Raw genomic sequence first — 23,433 nt, 5'->3', positions numbered from 1 at the left:
ATATTTCTCAATTTCCCTCTCCATTGTATTGCATCTCATCCCGTGTTCCATTCTACATGTTTTTTAAAAGTTCTTTGATCTGATTTGGAATAATAATTAGATACAATTCTTTTTCAGTCCTCTGGGTGGTATGTGTTTCCTCAATCTCAGGTCCTGTACCAGATGCCTGGAAGTTTGAGGGTCCTCTGCAGTATCCTAGCACTGTACACTTCTGGAGAGATAGCTTTGGATGTTGTTCCTGGAATCTGTTGGAGCCATTGGATTCACTTTGACCTTTACTTTCCATATCCTTTCTAGTTCCTCTGTTAGGCTCTGATACTCCTCCAGCTTTTCATACTTTTTCTTCCTAATATTGCTGTCACTTGGCAGTTCTTCTGCTGCTTCTTTCTACTATGCTGTCTAGTTGATTGCCTGGTACCTGCTGGATCTGTCCATCTGGATTTGGAAGTCCCACAGGAACGTAGTCCTCTTATTCTCCACGGCCTTTTGTGGAATCTCCCATCTGACTTGGGAGTTCCAGTTCACACACTGTACTTATGTTCCTGTATACAATGTCAGCTATTTGGTTATGCCAGTTCAGTATATGCTGTTTCTGCCTATATCTTATAAACTGCCTCTATGTGTTGGACTGTCTCTGAGGTTTCTCTGTACAGTCTACACCTTTGATTCAATTTTGTTCAGCAGATCTTTGCTTCAATGGACGTGGTGCTTAGTGTCTGTTCTTGGGCTGCTATGATCAGTACCTCAGCATCTTTCGGTCTAACCCAGTTCTGGGTTTCCTAATGTTGGGTACCTCAGCTGTCTGAACTAATGCAATGCCTTGTCTACCCATGGCACGTTTTTGCTTGATCTTCCTCTCATGTCTGCTGCTGTTGCAGACATTTCTCTCATCTTCTGGCTGATGTGCAATTCCTGGGGCATGGGGAGCTTCTGAGTCTTCACATCAGTAACCATGTCTCCCTTTGGCCAGTTCACTGCATAGGCAGGGTATCTGATAGCTGGTAGGGAAATAGGGTGTGCATGTTGATGGTGTGGATCTTATTCTTCCCATTGATTGACTCTTCAGGAATTGTCTTATCCTTGTTGGTACTTGAATGTTGCTGTCTTCCTTGTGATTGTGGGATACCAAAGTACTTGTAGCTACCAGCAGGGCACATAATGTCTGCTATGTGGCCAGCTGAATCAGCCTTAGTTTTATTGCCTCTTTTGTATACCATCCGGTTATAATTCTTCAATCCAAATGACATGCCAATGTCCCCACTGACACAGGCAAGTTGATGTCTCATTCACTCTTAGCGTACAGCAGGGGTGTCAAACTTCTGGCCTGTGGACCAGATGTGTCATGCACTGGCCACGCCCATGCCCAGTTTAGCGAAGGGGGGGAGTCACAATACGTCACATGACACCTCCAAGACGATGCGACCCCTGGCATACAGCTTGAAATCAACCTGCCAAGACCTTCTATGTTGTGGGGTAGGCTATTTGAATAGTAGTGTTTGCTTACAAGGTTCTTTCATTAACAGCACTGTTTTTCTTTGTGTTTGCCAATTTGGGTGGGAATCCTGCTGCTAGCAGCTGATTCATCTGTGCTGCTAGGCATTCATGCAGTGCTGTTAGTTTCTTTAGTAAAGGGTGGATCATGCCCAGGCCAGGTACTGTCCAACTCTTCATGTTTTTGACTTGCTATTGGATATCTGCCACTATGATGGTGATTGGTTCTTGTTCTAGGAGAGTACTGTGGTCTCAGGTCTTGCAGCCCCTTTGCACTGTTGTTATGTGTCTTCTCATTTTCCCATATGTTCTTCTAATACTGTTCAGTTTCTCTTCTGTTGTTACTGTGTTGTAACATTGCAACATGGAAGGTTCTTTGGAGAACAGGGCATTTATCTTCTTAACCTCTAGTGTGTCTCTTTAGCCTGGTAGTCAGTGCTGTGAGCCTTTGTATAGCAATCTCTCTGGCTTCAGATAGGGTCAGCAACTTCTTTTTTTTCCAGTAGCATGGCTTATCCTTAATCTTTACACCATTCTGTAGTAGTTCTACCAGCTGACTAACTTCTCTCCAAGTTGCCCTGATTTTAGTCTCCAATCTCATTTTCCAGGGGGATTATGCACTGCTGTTCTTCTGGTTGTGTAACCAAACGTCTCCCCAGGATTATAGCAACTGTAGTATATATCAGTTCATTGCATTGATTTACAGTGGTAGTAGGGATTGTTTTGAGGGTTCTACTAGCATCTACAGGCTACTTTCTGATGGTACATTGCTGCTAAGCCCAGGTAATTGGTTTTGAGTGTTGATTGTAGCTAGTTTATTTATTGTCTTATGCCATATACCAGCTGCTGTCCTCTGTAATGGAGGGAGTGGCAGTGATGTTCCAGCTTCAGCTGTTTGGCTGCATATCCAGTTGTTCTTCCAGATCTTCTTGACTCTGGGATATAATGTGTAGTTTGTCTATCTCCAGTGGTGAGACAGCTTCCTGTTTAATAGAAGAGAATATTTGTAGCTTACAGTTGAATTGTGAGTCCTTGGTTGCTCTCTGATTGTTTTCTTACAGTTGTCTCATTACCAAACTAGATAACATCAGTGCTAGTAGGGAGCAAGGTTTGCTCTCATTTTATATTTATAGGTAGTCCTCAACTTACAACCATTTGTTTAGTGAACATTTGAAGTTACAATGGCACTGAAAATTGTAACTTCTTACATGTATGGTTGTTGCAGCATCCCCACATGGTCATGTGATTAAAATTCAGATGCTTGGCAACTAGCATGTATTTATGACAGTTGAACTGTCCTCTGGTCATGTGATCACCATTTGTGATCTTCCAGAAAGCAATAAATCAATGAGGGAAGCCAAGTTTGTTTAATGACCACATGATTCACTTAACAACTACAGTGATTTGCTTAACTGTCGCAAAAAAGGTCATGAAATGGGTTACAATTCACTTAGCAGTGGAAATTTTGGTCTCAATTGTCATACGTTGAGGACTGTCTGTAGTGGCTTGCCCTGTCAGTGTTGGTGGAAGTGTTTTGGTAGTTCCTTAATTGGGCTGTTTACCTTTACCTTGTTTAGCAGTTCCTTGATTGGGGTATTGTTTGCTTCTTGATTGTTGGTCTAATGTTAATTTTGGTATTCATTTCTGCTCCTCTGGTGTTGATTGCTGGTAAGGAGGTATTTTGGGCTTTTTTGTTTTCTTTTTGGCTTTTTGATTGTCTTTTTTGAACGGTATGTTTGTTGTTTATCTCTATGTGCTTGTTGATGGTCAATTTGGCTGAGTGCCGGGTTTCCAGGAATTCTCTAGCGGTTTTTGGACTTGGCTTGGTCTAGGATGCTCACAGTTTTCTAGTTAAAACTATATTTAAGTCTGTCCATGTGTTGTGACAGTAAAGAATTTTCATCATTTCTTCTGACTGCTAGTTGGTGTTCCTGCATCGTTTATGCTAGTCTTCTGCTTGTTTGTCCTACAGAGTGGCTGTTGCATTCCTTAACATTGTATGTTGTAGATGATTTCCGTTTTTTGTTCTGGGGCTGCTGAGATTTTTGGTTTACTTCGGATGTTTTGGAGGGCTTTAATTGATTTGCGTACTATAGTGATGCCATGCAGTTGTAATAGTCAGTTGGTGGGTTTTGAGAGGTTTTTAATATATGGCAGTGTTATCTTTTTCACAGCTTGCATTGGTTGTGCTATATTGAATTGAGTGGTCAGGTACAATTTGATAAAGTTAGGTGGATATCTATTTTGTTGGAAGATGCTGTGTAGATGATCTATTTCTTTTTCAGATGTTCCAGGCTCCTAAAGTAGTGGAGCACCTGATTGGTATCAGTAGTTTTACTATAGACTTGTGTTTCTAATTTGCCATCAGTGCATCTGCTGATGAGGATATCCAGGAAGGGTAGTGTATTGTTGTTTTCTTCTTCCTTTGTGAATTTTTATTCCTTTGAAGATGATGTTGATGGTTTTGTGTTTGTTCTCTAGTTGGTTCTTCTATTAGGACAAAGATGTTATCCGCACACCTGATCCATACTTTAGGTTGTATGTATGGGAATGCTATTGATTTCAAGCATTGCATTATGGTCTTTGCTATTAGTCCTGAAAGTGGTGATCCCGTGGATGTTCCTTTGATTTCTGGATATAGTTGCCCATTGAACTGGAAGTACATAGTTAGGCAAAGATTGATAAGATCCACGATTCTGGGTATTTAAATCTTGATATATTTGGTTAAGTCTGTTGTGTTGTGTAGTAGTGCTCTTATGGATTCTTTGGCTAATTCTGGGTCTATGGATGTAAAAAGTGCTGTGACATCAAGTGAGATGCTGATTTATCTATTGTCGCATCTTTGATTCTTTGGAGACACGACATTTGCTTCTCTGTGTGAGGTGTCCAGACTTTTTTTGTTAATTCTTTGGTGATGTTGTAGGTTGGGGTCCATGATAATGATACATTTGGACGAAGAGGTATATGTGGCTTGTGCATTTTGGGGCATCCATGGAAGCATGGGAGGACAGGTTCACTACTTTTCCTCTGCCACTGGTCATCGGTGATTTTATCTTCCTTGATGAGGTTGCTGAGAATTCTCTTAATCCAGTTCTCTATAGTTTTTGTATTGGATTTGTGTTCTTTGTTTTCTACTAATTCTTCCACTTTTTGTATAAATTATGATCTGCCCATGATACCAATGGATCAACCTTTGTCTGCTGGTAGGATGAAGAACACTTAATTTGGTAATTGGTTTTTTTCTCATCTTCTGGTCTGTGATATAATTTGCCTGATTCTTTCTTGGGTCTCTATGGAAAACCATTTCTATTAACACTGACAAGGCAAGTCACTAGAATATAAAATGACAGCAAATCTCATTCCTTACTAGCACTAATGATGTTATCTAGTTTGGTAATAAGATATCTGCAAGAAAACAATCTCAGAGAGCAGCAAGAAGCCCAAGGCTTCCTCTTCACTACATTGAAGAGTTGAGTAACTAGCTGCTTCTGAGTTAGTATGGATATGAGTCTTCTGTTGATCCATAATTCCCTCCTATGCTTCAAATATCCTCTACAATTAGGTTTACTGTTGTAGTAGTATTTCATCACTTCTGAGTTCTCTTGTCTCTTTCATGTATGGTTTGTTCCAGTAGCCCATTTATCGTTATTGTTCTAAGTTCCCCAGCATTTGATGTAGACCTTGTTAATTCAGCCGATGTCTAATTATAGTTCTTAGTCCATGTCATTCTCATATTCGAGGTAGACAGGTAAGCGTTAGGGAACCTTTGCCCAAAGACCAGACAGGATTCAAAGGCGTCACACTATCCATACCTGCTCCCCCCCCCCAAAAAAAACATATATTGGAGAGTCTGATAAACCAGAGGTGGGTTCCTATCAGTTCGGCCTGATTTGGCTGAACCAGTAGTAGCATGCTGGCCTGGGTCACAGAACCGGCAGCGACCCAGGCTAGATATGCCTCCAAACTGATTCCCCGGTCACTGCTGTTGCCATCTTTTTTTTGAGTTCTGAATATGTGCAGAGCAATTTCTATTGCACTGCACATACAAACACAGTGCGCATCCAGCATGCACAAGCAAAACGGCAGTAACGCCAGCTAGAACCCAACCATGTGATAACCCATTTGCACTTCCTTGGCTCTAGTCAATTTAGTTACCAAATATAAAACAGATGTGAAACCGATTCTGGTCCTGCATTCATTTTGTTATATTATGAAATATTTGTTTTGATAGTTGAAAATGGCATGTATTATCTCTTTAAAAAGAGTTGAATGACTCTGTGAAATATGAGAATTTTCATAATTTTGAACACTGTAGGAGGTAAAAGGCAGAAATAATTTTTTCTATCTAATTATACCAGTCCCACTCTCCAAAGCACACACTATTTTAAGTAAGAAATATTTAGAGATATCAGAAATTAATTTAGAATATATCACACACTTTATAAAAGAATGCTAATAGATAGCTTCTGTATTGGATGCCCATACAAACCAGTAATCTCTTAAAAAGTGGATTATGGAAAGCAAAAAAAAAAATCTTTTCCCATGAATCTATGGAATCTTCCATAGATTGATAGTGTTTATAATTTAACATATTAATGAACAATCTCATAATTGTTTAAAACTGCGAATAAAACTATTTTATGTGGGATGATATAATGTGAAACAAACTGTACTTTGTAGAAGAATCCTGAATGTTACTTTGATTACAGAATACCAAGTGAAGTAATAATGACTTCAGTTGTAAAATGATATGCTCTAACCCAGCAGTCCCAAACCTTTTTGGTACCACCAACCGATTTCATGGAAGATGGGAGAAGGATGGTTTCAATTTTGCTTGCTTGCCTGCCGCTCATCTCCAGTTGTGTGCCTCAGTTCCTAACAGGCCACAGGGTTAGGGACCTCTGCTCTAAACAAAGTAATTCTAATACACTGTGTAATACCATTTAGTCATTTTTATGCTATTTGTACAAAAATTGGGGGCTATAATAGATAGTTTATTAGCAGTATTGGTTAAATATGCTATAACATTAAAAACATAGTAGAAAGGGTAATGAAAATAGAACCATATTTGTCCTTGGTGTTATATTGGGAGTTTGTTTGGACTTGCAGAATGATGTTTCCAAGAATTAGAGAAAGCGTCTCTTCTCTTAACCATTGTTTTATTTTTGTTCAGAACCAGATTTTGTGTAAAAGTCCTGGATATGATAGCCTAGGGTTCTCCATTACATATGAAAGAGAAATGGAACATCTTAAAAGTGGGAAAATAATAATTTCTGAAGTCGTAGGCAGAGGAACAGCTTGACTTCAAAAGTTGTGGAAGCTTCATCATTGCAGGTTTTCAAGAAGAGATTGGGCTGCCATTTGTCAGAAATGGTATAAGGCAGTGATGGCTAACTTATTAGTTGTTGGGTGCCAAAAATGTGAAGGCAAGCACATGATACCATGTGTGTGTGCTGGCACTTATAATGCAAAGCGCCCCCCCATGTGCGCACAACCCCCCCACCTGCGCTGCATTATGAACTTCCGCTAGGCCCGTCGGGCCTGTTTTTCACCCTCACCAGGCTCCGGAGGCTTTCCTGAAGCCTGAGGAGGGTGAAAATGACCTCCCCCAGCCTCTGGAGGCCATCCAGAAGCCGGAAATGGATCATTTCTGAACTTCTGGTTGGCCCCTTGGGCCTGTTTTTCACCCTCCCCGGGCTCCAGAGGCTTTCCTGAAGCTTGGGGAGGGCAAAAAAGCCTCCCCCAGCCCTCCGGAAGGCCAAAAATCAGCTGGCCAGCTTGTGCATGCACGCTGGAACTGATGGCTCATGTGCTGGCTGATATGGCTTTGTCGTGCCATAGGTTCGCCATCATGGGTCTAGGGTCTCCTGCTTGGGTGGGGGGTTGGACTAGGTGACCTACAAGGTACCTTCCAACTCTGCTAATCTGTTACTTTGAGTTTCCCAAAAACATTCAACTAATCCTGAGTAGAGAATTCTAGTTTTTTTTTACTAAATGCAGCAAATTAGTTTTTATGACATGATTTTTAATATACCTGCTATGTGCTACTGCTGTGTTTTTAATCACTTTACTGTGTAAATGTTTCTGTTCATGACATTTAGACAATTTTATCAGGCACATAGACATTTTTCCAATTATGTTTTCTAATACTTGAGCTTCCCCAAACCTTCAATATCAATTAACAGTTGATATTTCTAGCTATTTCTTTTAAGTTCAAATGATCTGGAAAGCAGGTTGCTAAAGGTTAAAATTTATTTTTTATTTGTTTTTCAACTTAGATTTGTAGATTTTTACACTATAGATAGTGTAGATGAATTTGATGACTCCAGATGACTAGAGAGGAGCAGAAGTTGTCTCTGTCTTCAAAAAAGGGGTAAAGGAAGATCCAGCAAGTATAACAGAGCTATCAGTCTGACATCGATACCTGTGAAGCTTCAAATCATAAGGAATCAATCTGTAAGCACCATAAAAACTATTTGTTAATAACACAGAACCCAGCATGGGTTTTTCAAGAGAAATCTTGCCAGTTCCAAAAATTCAGCAAAGTGTTTGAAAAAAATATCTGATGACATACTGATTAGCAAGCTACTGAAGTGTGGACTGGATGGAATGAGTGGAAAAATAACTGGCTCTGAAACAGTACTCAAAGAGTGCTTCTCAAAGGCCATCACTGAGAGATACTAATTGGCGTACTGCAAAGTACAATTCTTGGTCCTCTGTTGTTAAATATTTTCATTAAGAGGCAGAAAGAATACTTTTCAGACTTGCAGAAGATCTAATTTTGGAAGAATAGCCAATACCCTAAATGTATTTCAAAACGATCTTGATAATTTTGCAAGTAACAATGAAATTTAAGATACAGGTGCAAAATTTGCTTAAGGATGAAAAAATCAAATGCTCAGGTATACCTGGGGAAGCCTGACTTGACAATTGTATCGGTGAAAGCTTTAATTAAAACCAGCAGTGTGATTGGCTCCAAGGAAATAAAATTGTTGCTGTTACCGTCATTATTTATTACATTTTGAGGCTACCTGATTCCAGAACAAGACTGGGCAGCTTGCATTTAAAATCAGAAATCAATAACCATAAAGCAGTTCATATACCATAAAACATGGTTCATAGTAGTTCCATGGCCACCCTATCCCATGACCTGTTAGCCCCTATCTCAAATATTGTATTTTATTCGTTATATGTGATGTTAAAAAAGATTAAGAGAACTTGAAACAAGTTTACAGAAGGGCAGTGAAGATTATCAAGTGACTAGAAATTAAATGTGAAATGTGATTGAATGAGTGGAGAGTGTCTGTGCCCTCAAAAAAATAGGTGATTTGGGGGATAGGATAGTCATCAAATAGCTGAAAAGATGTCACATAGAAAAAATAATGCACAACACACAGAAATTAAGTTACAGGAAAATAGATTCTGACTGAATATTAGGAAAAGTTTTGTAGCAGTAATAATTTGATACTAGCTATACAGCTGGGTGACCTATATCCATACATTAAAACCTCTGTCTTTAATTTAGTATGGGATGTTTTAATTTGAATTCTTGTACCAACAAGAGTTTGAACTTGTTGGCCTTAATGGCTCCTTCCAGTACTAGAATTCTATGATTCTAATGAATGAAGGAAATTATACGTGTCCCAGGATAATGTTGCAGGATCCAATCTGAGTTGGTCACCATGCCCAGATGTTTAGTCGCTTTCAGACTCACGCTGGAGTCCATCCTCCGAGAACAACTCTCTACCAAAAAGTGTGCTTTGGGCTATTTTATGTGTTGTATTTATGTGGTGCCTGGTTGTGTGTGGCTTTTTAGTTGTTGGGTTTTGATGGCTGACATTTATAATTAGACTATTGTTTCCTTGTGCTGCCAAGTCCTTGGCTCCTAAGTACCTGATAAGCTGGTGGTAAATCTATTATTCTAAATTTAAATATTTTTGGGCAGTACTTTTGTGTCAATTTAAATATTAAAAGTAGTGAGCATAGAATTTCAGTGGTGTTCTTGAGTTAATATAAAAAGTTATCTAGAGTTTGGACTGAATGTATATTGATGTTCAAGGTAGTAAAACTAAAAGCTCTGAAACATATCTTATATGACTGGGTAAAAGTGTTTCAGAATGGCAAATAGAGTTTAATATGAGCAAGTGTAAAACAGTGTATGTTTGCACAAAATAGGCAAGCTTTAAGCATACATTAGTAGGATCTGAATTTATTTTCTGCCTCATATTTTATATAGCTCAACATGAGATATATAATGCTTCCTCATCCTATTTTCCACACAATAATCCTGTGAAGAAGTCGGCTAAAATAGAATAACTAACCCAAAGCCACCCAGCCTATTCTGGTATGGACAACATTATCATTTCTCTGGAATTCTGCCCTTACAAATGAGATATCCATATCATCTGATTTCAGCTTCAATGTATTATCTTTTATGCAATTTAATATTTATTTATTCAAAGAAGATAGAACATTTCCTGAAAATGTTATCAGCACAGTGATAATCACCTCCCCTAGCGTTATAATAATGGTAGCCAATATGTATCTTTTAAAAAGCGAAATTAGACAAGTTTATCAGGCTATCCATATTCCTTTGATGACTCTTTACTCCCTTATAAACATATCCAGAATATGTTAAGTTTTTGGAAAGTGTGCCTTAATAATACCTTCACTGCTTTTCTGTCTCTAGTTAAGAATTAAATAGAGCTTTTCAGTGAGCTTTTCTTTTTAAACATTTCTTTTTGTTTTACTGTGAAAAAAAATGTAAATTACAGTCTTGACCCTTGAAGGAAAAAGTTACTTCCACAATTATAAATTGTACATCACTAAAAGCAACCCAAAGAAAGCTGGATCATGATACAGTCCTTATTGTTTTGTCTTCTCCCAAAGATGCTTCTTCAAGAGGCAACTGGACTTTCTGGGTTGTTTTTCTTTGAAGACGTTGTTGACGCAAAAATCTAAAGCAGTGGTTCTCAACCCGTGGGTCAGGACCCCTTTGGGGGTCGAACTACGCTTTCACAGGGGTCACCTAAGACCATAGGAAAACACATATTTTTGAAAAAATATGGAAAACATAAAATAATTTTATGGTTGGGGGTCACCACAACATGAGGAACTATATTAAAGGGTGGCGGCATTAGGAAGGTTGAGACCCACTGATCTAAAGTATAGGTATTGACTCCACTGTCTTCCTTTTTTTCTGTGTCATCAGGGTCACCTGTGTACTGATGACACAGATAAACTTCCAAGTGGCCTTAACAACTCGCTAAAAGAATGCAAATGACCAGATGTCTGCAAGGAATATAAATCCTTCCTTTCCCCACCATCCAGTCAGAACTGAAGAAGCTTCTTGGATGACAAGTGAAATGTCTTCAAAGAAAAAAAAACAGTTGCTTCTTGAAAAAGCATCTTTGGGAGAACCATGACCTAGATAACTGAGAATATCCATAGACATGATGTGTCTTCTCTTTCATTTTTAAACTGTAATGAATATAAATATGTGAACATCAAAATCTCTCTATTCTTACAGCTTGGCTGAAGAAGAAATAAAAACAGAGCAGGACGTAGTGGAAGGGATGGATATCTCCACTCGATCCAAAGGTATGTAAAAACATTCTAAGCATAAATTTTTGCCTGGTACTAAGGATAAAAAACAGTTTTGTGCCTGCTTCTTACAACCATTCTGCTGATAATTCTTTTATTCCTTGAGGCTTTTCATGCCAATAAAAAACTATGAGTACTGCTTAACATTGATATATTTAGATACATTTTTCTTTGCTTGTGTACATAATTGTCTAAATATGTAATTAACTTATTTTGTATTTTATTTTACTGAAATTTAATAAGGCAAATTTGAAGAGTCGTGGTTAGTGGTTAGAATGCAGTATTATAGTTAACACTGCCCATAGCCTGGAGTTCAATCCTGACCGACTCAAGGTTGACTTAGATCCATCCTTCTGAGGTCAGTTAAATGAGGACCCAGATTGTTGGGGACTACATGCTGACATTTATAAACTGCTCAGAGAGCACGGTAAAGCACTATGGAGTTGTATGTAAGTCTTAAGTGCTATTGCTATGTTTTTCAAAGTTTTATTTTGCCTTTCCTTATATTGATTTCCTGAAACGCACTGTCCCTTAAACCACATTTGACTAGATCCATACCATTAACTGTTAGGAATATAATCTAACGATTGGGTTGGCAATATATAAATCATGTAACAATGCTTTACCTGTTTCTTTAAATCATGCTGTAAATGTGATTGGTTGCTGTTTCCTCAATTGGCCATAAGATGGAGCCAGAATCACTGTTAGATGCTGATCTGATCTGAGTGTTTGGAAGCTGGCTATTAGAAATGTCGTATAATGATCAGCATGAGCTATTGTAAGTTTTGCAACTGCTAACAAACTGTTTGGATGATTATAGACTATGTTATTTGGATTACCCCTTAACTGAAAGACTGACTGTCTTAACCGTGTATGACTTGGACTGTTTGATGGACTCTGATACCTCTATTTCCACAAAAGTAAAAGCCTATTTAAACTGCAGTGTCTCTGTATGCTGGTTTGTGTGTTCTCCAACACCACTCTCACAATGCTTCTCTGAACGCACTCGCTCTCCCAACGGGGAGCTTACCTAACACTGGTTATGGGCCCAGGTTATACCAGACGTAGCTAAAGGAGAGTTAGTTGATATGCAATACCGCATACAGACAGCTGTTTCATTAGTGATTGTTACTATCCTGGAGAAGATGGCGAGCGACCCATCAACAAGCCTATCGATGATAACCTGGTTGGATGGAACAAACTATGTTTCCTGGTCTATGACGTGCAGTCTACTCCTGCCTAGGCAAGGTTTGTGGGATGCGGTACAGAATCCACCGGATGTAACTGCTTGGAATCCAGATGATGATGATGATGCCAAGAAGATAGCAGATTTTCAGCAATGCAACGAATGGGCATTGTGTATAATTGGTCTAACACTGAATGACCAACAATTAGTACATATTCGTGGAGAAAATTCTGCTGCAAGATGTTGGGAGAATTTGAAGAGGATTTATGTACATGACACTAGGAAAGGGGTTTTCTAGGAGCTACATGAAAAAAAAAACTATTTTTTTCTGACCTACATCAAGTTTATATTATACTCTCCTCACTGGATGAGAGTTATGATGTTTTTGTATCTTCTCTTGAAGTCCTATCCTGAAATGAACTAACATTGACTGACATAACTGCACGACCGTTGGAAGAGTCAAGAAGAAGGATGGAAAGAACAACTGAGAGAGAAACCACCACAACATGAGGAGTCACCTTATACTGCCTCTGTTGGAAAATGTTTTTCTTGTGGGGCTAAGGGACATATAGCTAGATTCTGTACAAAGGCAAAACAACAGAATGCCGGAAGAGCTAGAAAAAATGCTAATGTCAACTTAGCTATGTCTACTTTGGCTATGTCTAGCAATGTACCTGTAAACCATGATTTGTGGGTTGTTGATAGTGGAGCATCACAGTGCATTGCTAGAGATGGAAAAAGGTTTGTAAAAATGACCACGAGCAAGGAACATGTATTTTTGGCAAATGGATGGAAGGTGAGGGCATCTGGTGAAGGTAACACATATTGTTCATTCCTAAATGAGCAGTTACCAATGTTATGTGTACCTAACCTGAAATTCAACTTACTATCGTTTAGGGCTCTGGTTAACATTGGCTATGTGATAACCTTTAGGGGAGATATGTGTATTATTGAAAAGAAGAGTAAAAAACGGTTTGTATGTTATACCAGATGGCCAGATGGCTAACACAGCTTATCATAATGTTAAACCCCTGATGAATGTATACATTTACTTCATAGACACATGGGGCACATTAATTTTAAGTTGCTGCAACAAACTGTTAAGTTGGCAGAGGGAGTAAAACCATGTGGAAAATATTTAAACTGCAATGTTTGCAATCAGGAGAAAAGCAAAATTACTCCAGCAAACAGACTGAATGGTTTTAAAACAAAGGATCCTCTGGAGGTTGTTTTTGCTGAAATAATAGGACCTAAGAAACCCAGTTTGGGAGGTGCAGGGCCTTGAATTTTCTTTTGGGTGGGGAAAACCTGGAAACTTTCAGATTTGGGTTTTCCCAGATGGGCCAATATGACATCTCTAATAAAATGGAACTTTGAGGAAACTCAAGCCTGAGTTTTCTTTTGTAGGGGTGTTACTTGGAACCCTGACACTGTGAATGTCTGAATGTAGGAATCCCTGTTGAAGTGACTCTCCCAATTTAGAAACCACAAGTGCTCCTACCATGACTAGGACCACTTAGGCCTTTACTTTCGCATCTTTTCTAATTCCTCTTTCAGGCTCTGATTCGTCTCCAGTTTCTCATACTCTTTCTTCCTGATGTTGCTGTGACTTGACGTTGTTATATCTATCGCCACTATTGTCTTCTGATTCTTGTCTACTACTACAATGTCTGGTTGATGGAATAGCATCTGCCTGTCCATTTGGATCTGGAAGTCCCACAGGATCACAACCCTTTTATTCTCTGTGACCTTCTGTGTAATCTTCCATCTGAACTTGGAGGGTCTAGTTCTGTGAGGCGAACCTATGGCATCCATGCCACAGGTGGCACGCAGAGCCGTTTCTGAGGGCACGCAAGGCATTGCCCTGTCAGCTGCTTTTCAGCCTTGATTTTCGGCCATTTTTCGCCCTCTAGAGGCTTCCTAAAAAAAACACCCAATGCACAAACTGGATATTCAGGAACGGACTTTTAGTTTGTGCATTGGGCTGTTTTTCACCCTCCTGAGGCTTCAGAGCAGCCTCCTGAAGCCTCTGGAGAGAGAAAAATGGCCCAACGGGCAGCCCAGAAGTCCATTCTTGAATTTCCGGTTTGCGTGTTGGACTGTCGTTCTCCCCAGACTCTTAGAAAGCCTCTGGAGCCTGAGGAGGGTGAAAAAAGGGCCATTTCTGGCCTCCAGAGGGCTCTGGCCTACCTAGGCTCCTAGAAAGCCTTTGGAGCTTGGGGAAGGCGAAAAATGGACCTACCGGGTCCACTGGAAGTCTGAAAATGGGGTGTTTCCGGCTTCAGGAGGTGGGGGAGGCCGTTTTTACCCTCCCCATGCTCCAAGAAAGGGGGTCATGTGTGCAAGCAAAGGGGCACAGCACAAGGGGCATTAAATTATGGGGGTAGATGCGCGCAATGGCGCGTGCTTTTAGCACCCGAGGCAAAAAAGGTTCACCACTGGTCTAGTCCATACGCTATGCTGATGTTTCCACACACAATGCTGGCCCCTAGATTTTACTATTCAGTCTATATTTTCCTGCTTGCATCTTAAAATCTTGCCACTATGTATTAGATTCCTTTGAGACCTCCCTGCCTAATCTGCACCTCACGTCCTGTCTGTTTTGGTAGATCCCTGTTTTATGGATCTGGTGCTTAGTGCCTGGTCTCGTGATGCCTATAATCAAGTGTTGTCTTTTTTCCAAGGGCTTTTCAGCTACTGGTAGACTTTTCAATGTTAACCTCCTCAATGGCCTGCAAAGTTACGTCCTCTGCAGGATTTTGCCTGGCCATGGCACTTCCTCTTCTTGACATTCCTCCCATGTCTACTGCTGTCTCAGACATTCTCATTTTGGTGCCATCTTACTGATATACTCCTGGATGCTCTGGATTTCATCCTAGTGGTTTTGACACTCACCAGACCCCTCCTGCACCCCTTTCTGGCTGGTGTCCATTCTTTGGGTGTTGGACTTGAGATGGAAGCCTCGATACATTGTGAGGAACTTCAGGATCTTAAAATCAGTAGGCTTCATGTCCTGCTTTTGGTCAGCTCAAGTTATTTTTATAGCCATTTGTCTAACTACCTTAGTGAGGAAAGATAAAATGATAATTCAGTATTTACTCTCTCTTCATGCTATTGTGCGCATTTGATATAAGCCATGACGCACTTTGCTGCAAGAGCATGCTTGAACTTAATTGGAGTTTTGTTTGGTCTGTTTGCTGCAGTTTTTGTTTTGCACTTCAAATGTGAAAAATTACTTTTCTGATCTTGGCTGTGTGTATGGCTCATGAATAATTTTTTGTTCTGTGCTATATACTGTGTACTATAAATAATGTAAGGTAATTTCATTCAAGATGTCAATGCTGACAGCCAGGCAGAGAGAGGTGTTTTTGGTGTGTTTCCAAAGTTTTTCTTTCCTTTTGCTAATTGATTCCTCTACACAAACAGAAAGAAACTGCTAATATTCTTCTTTTTTTTACTTGTTGGTAGAAACCAGCCATGGTAGAAGGAATGTAATCTGTATTTGAATCTTTACACATGTAAAGAGATAATCCATGTTCCTGACCATCTGCAAGATTAGGTGGACAACAAGCAAATCAGAAACTGAAGTTTTGTTTTAAAACATAGTTATAGGAAGCCTCTAGTAGACTAACTGTAATTAATTTTATATATTCTGCCATGGAAGAGGCAATTAATTGAACAGGTTGTGTCTTGTGTGCCAGATGAATGCAGTTTAAGTCTCCTCATAATCCTTTCAATTAAAATACAAATTATTGTATTTTATTTAAAAATAAATTATTATTTTTAGTTTAAAGAAAACTAAGGGGAAGTCTACCACATCTTTAATTAGTAGCCACATTATTTAATTTATTTGGAATGGTTGTAACTCACATGTGGGATTTTGTTTTGTCTCAAAGGTGCTGGTCCAGGATATGGACTTGAATTCCCAATCACATTATTCTGTTTTGTTTGAAAAAAAATGTATTATGAAAAATACATATTATCCATTTTATGTATTTTGATTACTGTATTTATTTACATTGCTACAGATGTTACTAACATAATAAGACGTTGGGAAATATTGTGGTTTAAAAACACACAAACTAAAGAAATCCAGTCATTGTCTTTTTTCTTATGGGAAAGGATTTGGAGCTTGTTGTTCCAGTTCCACAAGAGGCCAGGAGGTCTAATTGTTTACAGTTTTAAAATTGGGCAAAGAGTAAGGATTTGCATGTAGTGATTTCTCCTTGCATACTTCTACACTCTGTATTACACTATTTTTGCAAGTTCTTAAATTTACAGGTGAAGGGTTTCTGGTCATTAATTTCTGTTGATAGTAATAGAACTAATTGTCTCTGGTAATGTAGGAATAATAATTTAAAATGGAATATTATTGAGTATTTTGAGGAAACATTCTAAATAAAGAATTATTACATTGGACAGTATCAGAATTCCAATCTAATAATTTACCTGCATTAAAACAGTTTCATGAAGTCACTATGTTTTGTTTAGTGTTTTTAGTCTGAATTAAACTGAATTAAATTATTTTAGTCATGTGAACCTGCCCCTTAGCTATTCAGTTAAAATAGAAACTGTTAGGTGTTTTGGTACTTTTATATATATCATGTTTATAGTTAAATGAGGAATGTGCCTGTTTTTGCTTCTGACTCCTCCCCAATTGCTATGGTGGTTCACATAAGGCACAGTGTCAAATTCACTGCGTCATGTTGCCGTCACATGTTGTTTCGCAACGGTTTTCCATTAGCGGAGCTGGGTTAGGCATGGCCTGTGCATGATGCATCCGGCCCACGGGCCGCCAGTTTTGATACCCCTGACATAAGGTGTTCTCTATCATCCACACTCAGCAGGTACATCTTCCTGATCTCAGTTAACCAATGAATGTAGCTTTAAACCAAACTATTTCACAGCATGTCTACATTCTCTGTTTAATTTTTGACTATACATTTCATGTATCCTGAATTTAGGCTTTAAGTCAGTGCTGATTAGCTGGTAAGCCATATTAGTTGGGGAAGGAGTCAGCAGATATAGCTGGATATATTTTATGATTAACAAACAGAAAGATATGATGTGAGTTGATGTGATAACTGACATATACACTCTACTGAAACATTTGCATGTGAATATGAAAATTTAAGATTTCTGGGCTGGCTTAATATTGTCAGTAGAACTTCTCTAGAAAAAAGCATTTTAGTTTTGCCACTGATATAAAAGTAAGAACACTTGCTTTTATATCAGTGACAAAACGAAAATGCTTTTTGAAACAAAAAAGTTGTGCAAGTGTTTGAATATCCTATGATTTTTTCAGTGTTGTAATTTTTTAATCCTTTTTAAAAAGATCCTGGCTCTGCTGAACGTACAGCTCAAAAAAGGAAGTTTCCAAGTCCACCACACTCTTCTAATGGTCATTCCCCTGAAGATTCATCAACAAGCCCAATTAAAAAGAAAAAGAAACCTGGCTTATTGAACAGCAATAATAAAGAACAGGTAATAGAAGTCGTGGCTATGAAGCAATGTTGCATGTTGTAAATGAAATTGTGATAGTATCTCAATGCTCTAGTTTGTCTGATTATAGCAAATGTTCTTTGACAGTCATGTTTAAGAGGAAAATTAATGCTTGATTTCTAACTTTTTGTTCAACTAAGATTTTTTTTTGTAAAAATAAGTAAATTCTTGATGAAGCAACTTCTGATAGTAAACAATACATATATATTTATACACATACATGTACATACAGACAGACAGATGGAATAGATACACATACACAGATGGCCCATTTTTGGCTGGCAGAGTGCTACTGAAGGCCCGGGAGGCTGAAAACGGGCCAAACGGGATCCCACTTTTGGCCCGCAGAGTGCTTGCAGGAGGTCATGGAGACTGAAAACAGGTTGCTGCAGGAGGCGTTGGTCCCATCTCCTCCCTGCCCCCCCGCCAGCACCACGAAGAACTACAGTGCTGATGCTGCCCTCAAAACAATCCAGTTTGACACTGCTGGTCTAAGTGCTATTGTTGCTACTTATTCTGAATATCACTTGCTTTGATGCATTAAGAATAACATCCATTTTGGATAGTAGCTGCACACAGGGTCTTTTTTATCCCTCTGATTCCCATCATAAGTCAGTAAACCAAAAACAGTTTCAGTATTTAGCAGAAAGCTAGATTCAAAAAATAGTAAAGGAAGCACAAGGCTCCAACTTCTTTAAGAAGCCCAGATTATGATTTGTCTTTGTACCTGCTTTAATAATTATTTATTAAATTTTTATGCTACCCATCTCCCCTACTATCAAACTCAATTTCATTGAGGTCCAGATCAGCGTGGTGTTTGATATTGGGAAGTGGGGGGACAGCTGTACGTCAGGGGTGTCTGTGGTCGCTTGAGAGCTCTGCCAGCAAAAATGGGCTGTTTCCAGGGTGGCCCTGCAGGTCAGATCTAAGCACCCTGGGCCTTGAGTTTGACCCCCCCTACTCTACCAAAAGCCTTTTCTGTGGGCATAATCTGGGCAGTTCTGCAACAGTATGATTTATGGCAAACATTGTGTAGAAGTAAAATCCAAAAATGTATAATGTAAAATCTGCTAACTATCATTTGAAGAAATAGGTTAATCTAAAGAATAATGTATATTTTGTTAATATCTGTAATGTTCTTACAGTGCTCTTGAGTTGCTATGTTTTATATTATAACAATCAGTGCATTCAATCAGTATATAGGTTTGTGTGTGTGCGTGCGTACGTACGTACATACATACATATATACATGCATACATACATAATGATTAAAAAAAATCAATACAGAAATGGTTTCAGCCTGGAAAGCTCCCAGGGTAGAGCTGAAAGGCAGTATGCTCCCTCCCATATTTGGGGCATACCAGGTGCCTTGACAAAACATCTAATCTAAAGTGTGTGTGTGTGTTTATGTGTTATGTGGTATTGCTACTTACTAATTACTCAGCCAAATAGTTCCAGGCTAATCAGTCAACCTTGGAAAGAGTTCTGCATTATCCTAGTCTAAATTGTCAATTATTTAAGTTGAAAGAAAATAGTAGAAAATGGAATTTTCAGAACAGTGCAATAGAATTTCCATAGTAATAACTGTATTGCATTGATAAAAGTTGATTTATAAAAATCAGGTTTATTTAGCAATGTTTCTGTGTACAGTACTATATTCACCGCTGATGGTTAATTATTAGAAGAGTTTGTGCTCTACCACTTCAATTGCTGTATTGCTGTATTCACAAGGTTGGTGAATGGGGAGTCATTTAACTCTTGATGAACTCCAGTTATCATACATCCTATCCCTATTGTCAATAGCAAGATATGAAGAGAAAACATGTTATACATAAATTATGTATACATTACTAATATAAATGTCACTTGAATATTGTAATTGATATATATTGTTCATGATTTAGCCATGATGCTTGCTAAAGCTTGCAAAAATGCTTATTTATTTGACTTTCGGGCTGTCTCAGTTGCCATAGAAATCCTAAGCAACAGACAGCAATGCAATAAAGATTTGTGTACAATGTGTACAATTACCATGGCACAATCCAACCACAATAAAAATAAATTCATTAGAATTAAGCAGCAGTTAAAATTATATAAAAGGAACAAAATTAGTATATACCATGAAAAATCTATAATCAAAATGAAAATACTGTACGATTATAAAATCTTAAAATCTATCTGCCATCTAGTTTTATTAATAAGATTTAAAAACAGCCTTACTGCCATTTTCAGCATCAGCTCATGGCCACCACCACTAATCAGACTGCTTCACTAAATAAATTGGATTTTCAAATACTCCTTAAAAGCATTAAAATTAAGTTAATAGAAATTAAAACAGTCTGGCAATAACAGTAAAAACATTAGCCCACATTATGGTTATTACAGCAGTTTTGCAACTTATAAGACAATAGAATAGAATAGAATAGAATAGAATGTAGATTTTTAAATTAAACTCCACTCAATATGTTTACATTTTTGTAATCCAATCAACTAAGGATACTATTTTACTCTGAATTAGTGAATGAAGCTGTTCTGAAGTAGTATATGTTACTTGTTATAGTAGAACTAATATTAAAAGAGATCCTTGGACAAGACAGCTAGAGTAGTTGGGTGCCCTAGTAGAAAAATTGAGCAACATTGTTGGAACATCTATAATGTTTTTAAAGCTGTGTATCAAAAAATAAATTTATGGGACCAGATGGACTGGAGGGCTAGAACTTCATCTAGCCTATACAGAACTATACAAACACACAACTTCAGAGGACAGTGTGTGTTTGATATGTTATGTGTAACTCAGGGGTGGGTTTCAACCGGTTCGCAGCGGTCCCTGCGATCCGGTTGGTCGCTGAACCCGGAAGTAAGTAACTTCCGGGAATGGTGAAGGCCCCCCCCCGCGCGCGCGCCCGCTCCTTACCCAGTTTTGATGAATTCTGCGCTTCCACGCATGCGCAGGACGCATACAGCGCCTGCGCGATCCTCCAGGAGCAGCTGGAGCATCGCACAGATGCTAGTACGCATGCGTGCGCCGCACGCGTGTGCGAGGATGCCGCACGCTGTGCGAGGACGCCGCACGCGTGCGCGAGGACGCCGCCGGCCTCGTTCCAACCGAACCGGTTGGAACGGGGCGAGAAACCCACCCCTGGTGTAACTTCTTGAGAACACATCTACATCTGCATCTTTTCCAAGGTTTTGTGGCTGGCCTCCATAACTTTGTATACAATGCCTGGAAAAATGTTCATTTGGCTTAAGATATTTCTAAAGGGTAGTACTTGCACTTTCATTCATGCATCAAAAGATATTTTGTTTTTCAAATCCAAATCTCTGCATAGGTCCACTTTATTTCTTTGACATGTTCTCAGAAAATCTGAAAAATACCCCATTGCTGAGAAATGCAAAATGTTCCTTCCCCTGCCTACTGTCGTGCCCTGGATGTACTAGTGATGCTGTTTCTGTTTGGGAACATGTACTAGTGTCTCCACCATGAAATCTCACTGTCAGATGGGCAGAGTGATGCTCTGCCCATCTGATTTTGTATGTGGATCCATATATAGTGGGGTACAGCCAAAAGTATTAGTGCCCCTTAACTTTCCCCCATAGTGCCATATGAACTAAAGAGTGGTAGATGCTGTTGGTTTCAATTTCTTTCACAGCAAATTAGGATTTTCTGGAGGAAAGTTGGGAATATCAATAGTTTTAGTTACATTTGGAAATTGAACAACTCTTGGTTCTCTGCTTGATTGTGTACCATTAAATTGGTTTTGATTTTTAGTGACTCCATAGGTTCCAGAACAATCTGTCCCCAATTTGACTCTTCAGGTCCTTCCAACAGGGCACCCATTGTCACTATCATCGAATCCCATCCATCTTGCTTTTGGTCATTGCCCTCTTCTCCTGCCTTTGTTTATGTATTAGACTTGTATGCTACCCATCTGGCCAATGGTGATTCCTTCCTTTCACCCTTCCCAGCATTATAGACTTCTCAAAGCAGCTGGGTGTTTTCATATGTGCTGAAAGATGGTGATTTAGTTCTTCATAGTACACTGTTACTAATATCTTTTTAAAAGAGTTCCATGGAATAAAAAGCATATAATAATTACAACTTGTAATATAAAATTGAAATCTGCCCTTGAAAGTCTCCATTGTGCACGAATGTTGGGTATTAAATTCAACCATTAAAATCTAAGGACAAATGGGGAGGGTAGGGTGGAGTGGGGGGAAGTGGGATTTTATTCCCCCAGAGATTAGACTTGCTCCAACAGGGAATTAAATACCTGCTTCTGCCATCAGTCCTAATAATGTGGCTGAACCCATTTCTTAGTCAGGGTTACATTGAAAGTATGATGTCATAATTCTCAATATGTTTTATTTTCATTTTCATTTCATACAGTCACATGTATACTGTGCATAACCGGGGCCATATAACATTGAGCAATAAACACAGCCATCCTTGTCAACAATACTCCCCAAAATACAAACCCAATATACCACTTCAACCCTCCATACACCCTTTCTTTCACCCCCCTCCAACTTTCCTTTCTCCCCTCCAACATTCCCCTCTACCCTACTTCCCCTCCCCCTCTATCACTCCTCTCTCCCAATACACTCCCTCCCTTCCATCTCACCCTCCCTCCGATCCTCTCTCCCACCCTCTCTACCTCTCTTTCTTCTTTCCCTCTGCTCCTCCCTTCGGTGTATTTCTACTATCTATCAATATATTCAGCTTCCTATTTTTACACTAAAATTAAAAAAGCAACAGTATACAAGTACAATCATGTTACTTTAAAATCTAGCACATACTATATTTCCCCCCTCCCCCCTAGGACCCCACCTCCCTCCCCCCCGACTTCCCAGATCCCGTACACGGTATAGCTTTTTATCAAACACTGTCTAAAATATATTAAAACCAAGGAAATTAAAGAAAAAAGAAAAAAAAGTCAGTAAAATCTCTGCGTTGAACTCAGCTTCTTGCCGTTACACAAACTTTAAGCAGTTTACATTATTCCTAATCTTAGTTGTTTGATTACCTGCAGGATTTCCCCAGAGGTTATTTGTTGGTTCAACTTTTGCCTGTACTCTTCTCTAACTAGGGGTATTATCTCTTTATCTAAGTATCTGTCTATATCTAAACCCTTAATTTTGTCCCCTTTGTACAATTCTGTAAAAAAAAATAAAAAAAAAAAATTCCCGGAATGCCTTTTAAATCTCCTCCTGTTGAAACACCTCCTTCCCTCTATAACACAATTTGGATACATTTCAAATTTTTCTTTCCTCTTCCAATTCTTTTCGTTTTTGCCCTTGTTTATGTTTATGTATTTTGTTTATATTCATCAGTACTCCTCTCATATACGCTTTACTTGCATCCCCTACAAATTCCATGAATGTACCCTTATTCGTATTCAGAACAAAGTATTCAAATAGCAATTTTTTACAATCATTAATATACTTTTCATATCTAAATAAACTCATTCGACCTCCAAAACCTTCTTGCCTGCACTACCCTTCCCAATTCCGTCCAGACTGGGTTATGATCCGAAAGGACCCTCGCCGCAATCTTTGTCTTCTTCACCCTAGAAAATAAATCATTAGTGATTTGTATAAAATCAATCCTTGAAAGGGATTGATGTCCATCAGAAAAAAGGGTGAAGTCATAT

At 38.8% G+C, this 23,433-nt stretch overlaps 1 protein-coding gene across 12 annotated transcripts in view; it reads left to right on the top strand.

The window, feature by feature from the left end:
• ZMYND8 (zinc finger MYND-type containing 8) overlaps nt 1-23,433 on the top strand; it is a 97,757-nt gene that overhangs the window by 26,044 nt on the left and 48,280 nt on the right. For 8 of the 12 annotated variants that reach the window (XM_087720432.1, XM_087720425.1, XM_087720424.1 and 5 more), the window contains 2 exons: nt 11,021-11,091; nt 17,616-17,764. In XM_087720432.1, coding sequence (XP_087576558.1) covers nt 11,067-11,091; nt 17,616-17,764 — 174 coding nt within the window. In that variant the 5' untranslated portion in view covers nt 11,021-11,066. Of the gene's footprint in view, nt 1-7,769; nt 7,948-11,020; nt 11,092-17,615; nt 17,765-23,433 lie in introns of those variants that run through there. The other 4 variants (XM_087720426.1, XM_087720428.1, XM_087720429.1 and 1 more) reach the window with 1 other exon arrangement.

This window comes from Thamnophis sirtalis, unplaced genomic scaffold (genome assembly GCF_051295495.1).
Source record: "Thamnophis sirtalis isolate CommonGarterSnake01/CBP01778 unplaced genomic scaffold, rThaSir2_p1.2 scaffold_7, whole genome shotgun sequence".
NCBI classification, from domain to species: domain Eukaryota; kingdom Metazoa; phylum Chordata; class Lepidosauria; order Squamata; family Natricidae; genus Thamnophis; species Thamnophis sirtalis.
The sequence above is the reverse complement of the archived record's forward strand: the minus strand, read 5'-3'. Positions and strand labels throughout refer to the sequence as shown.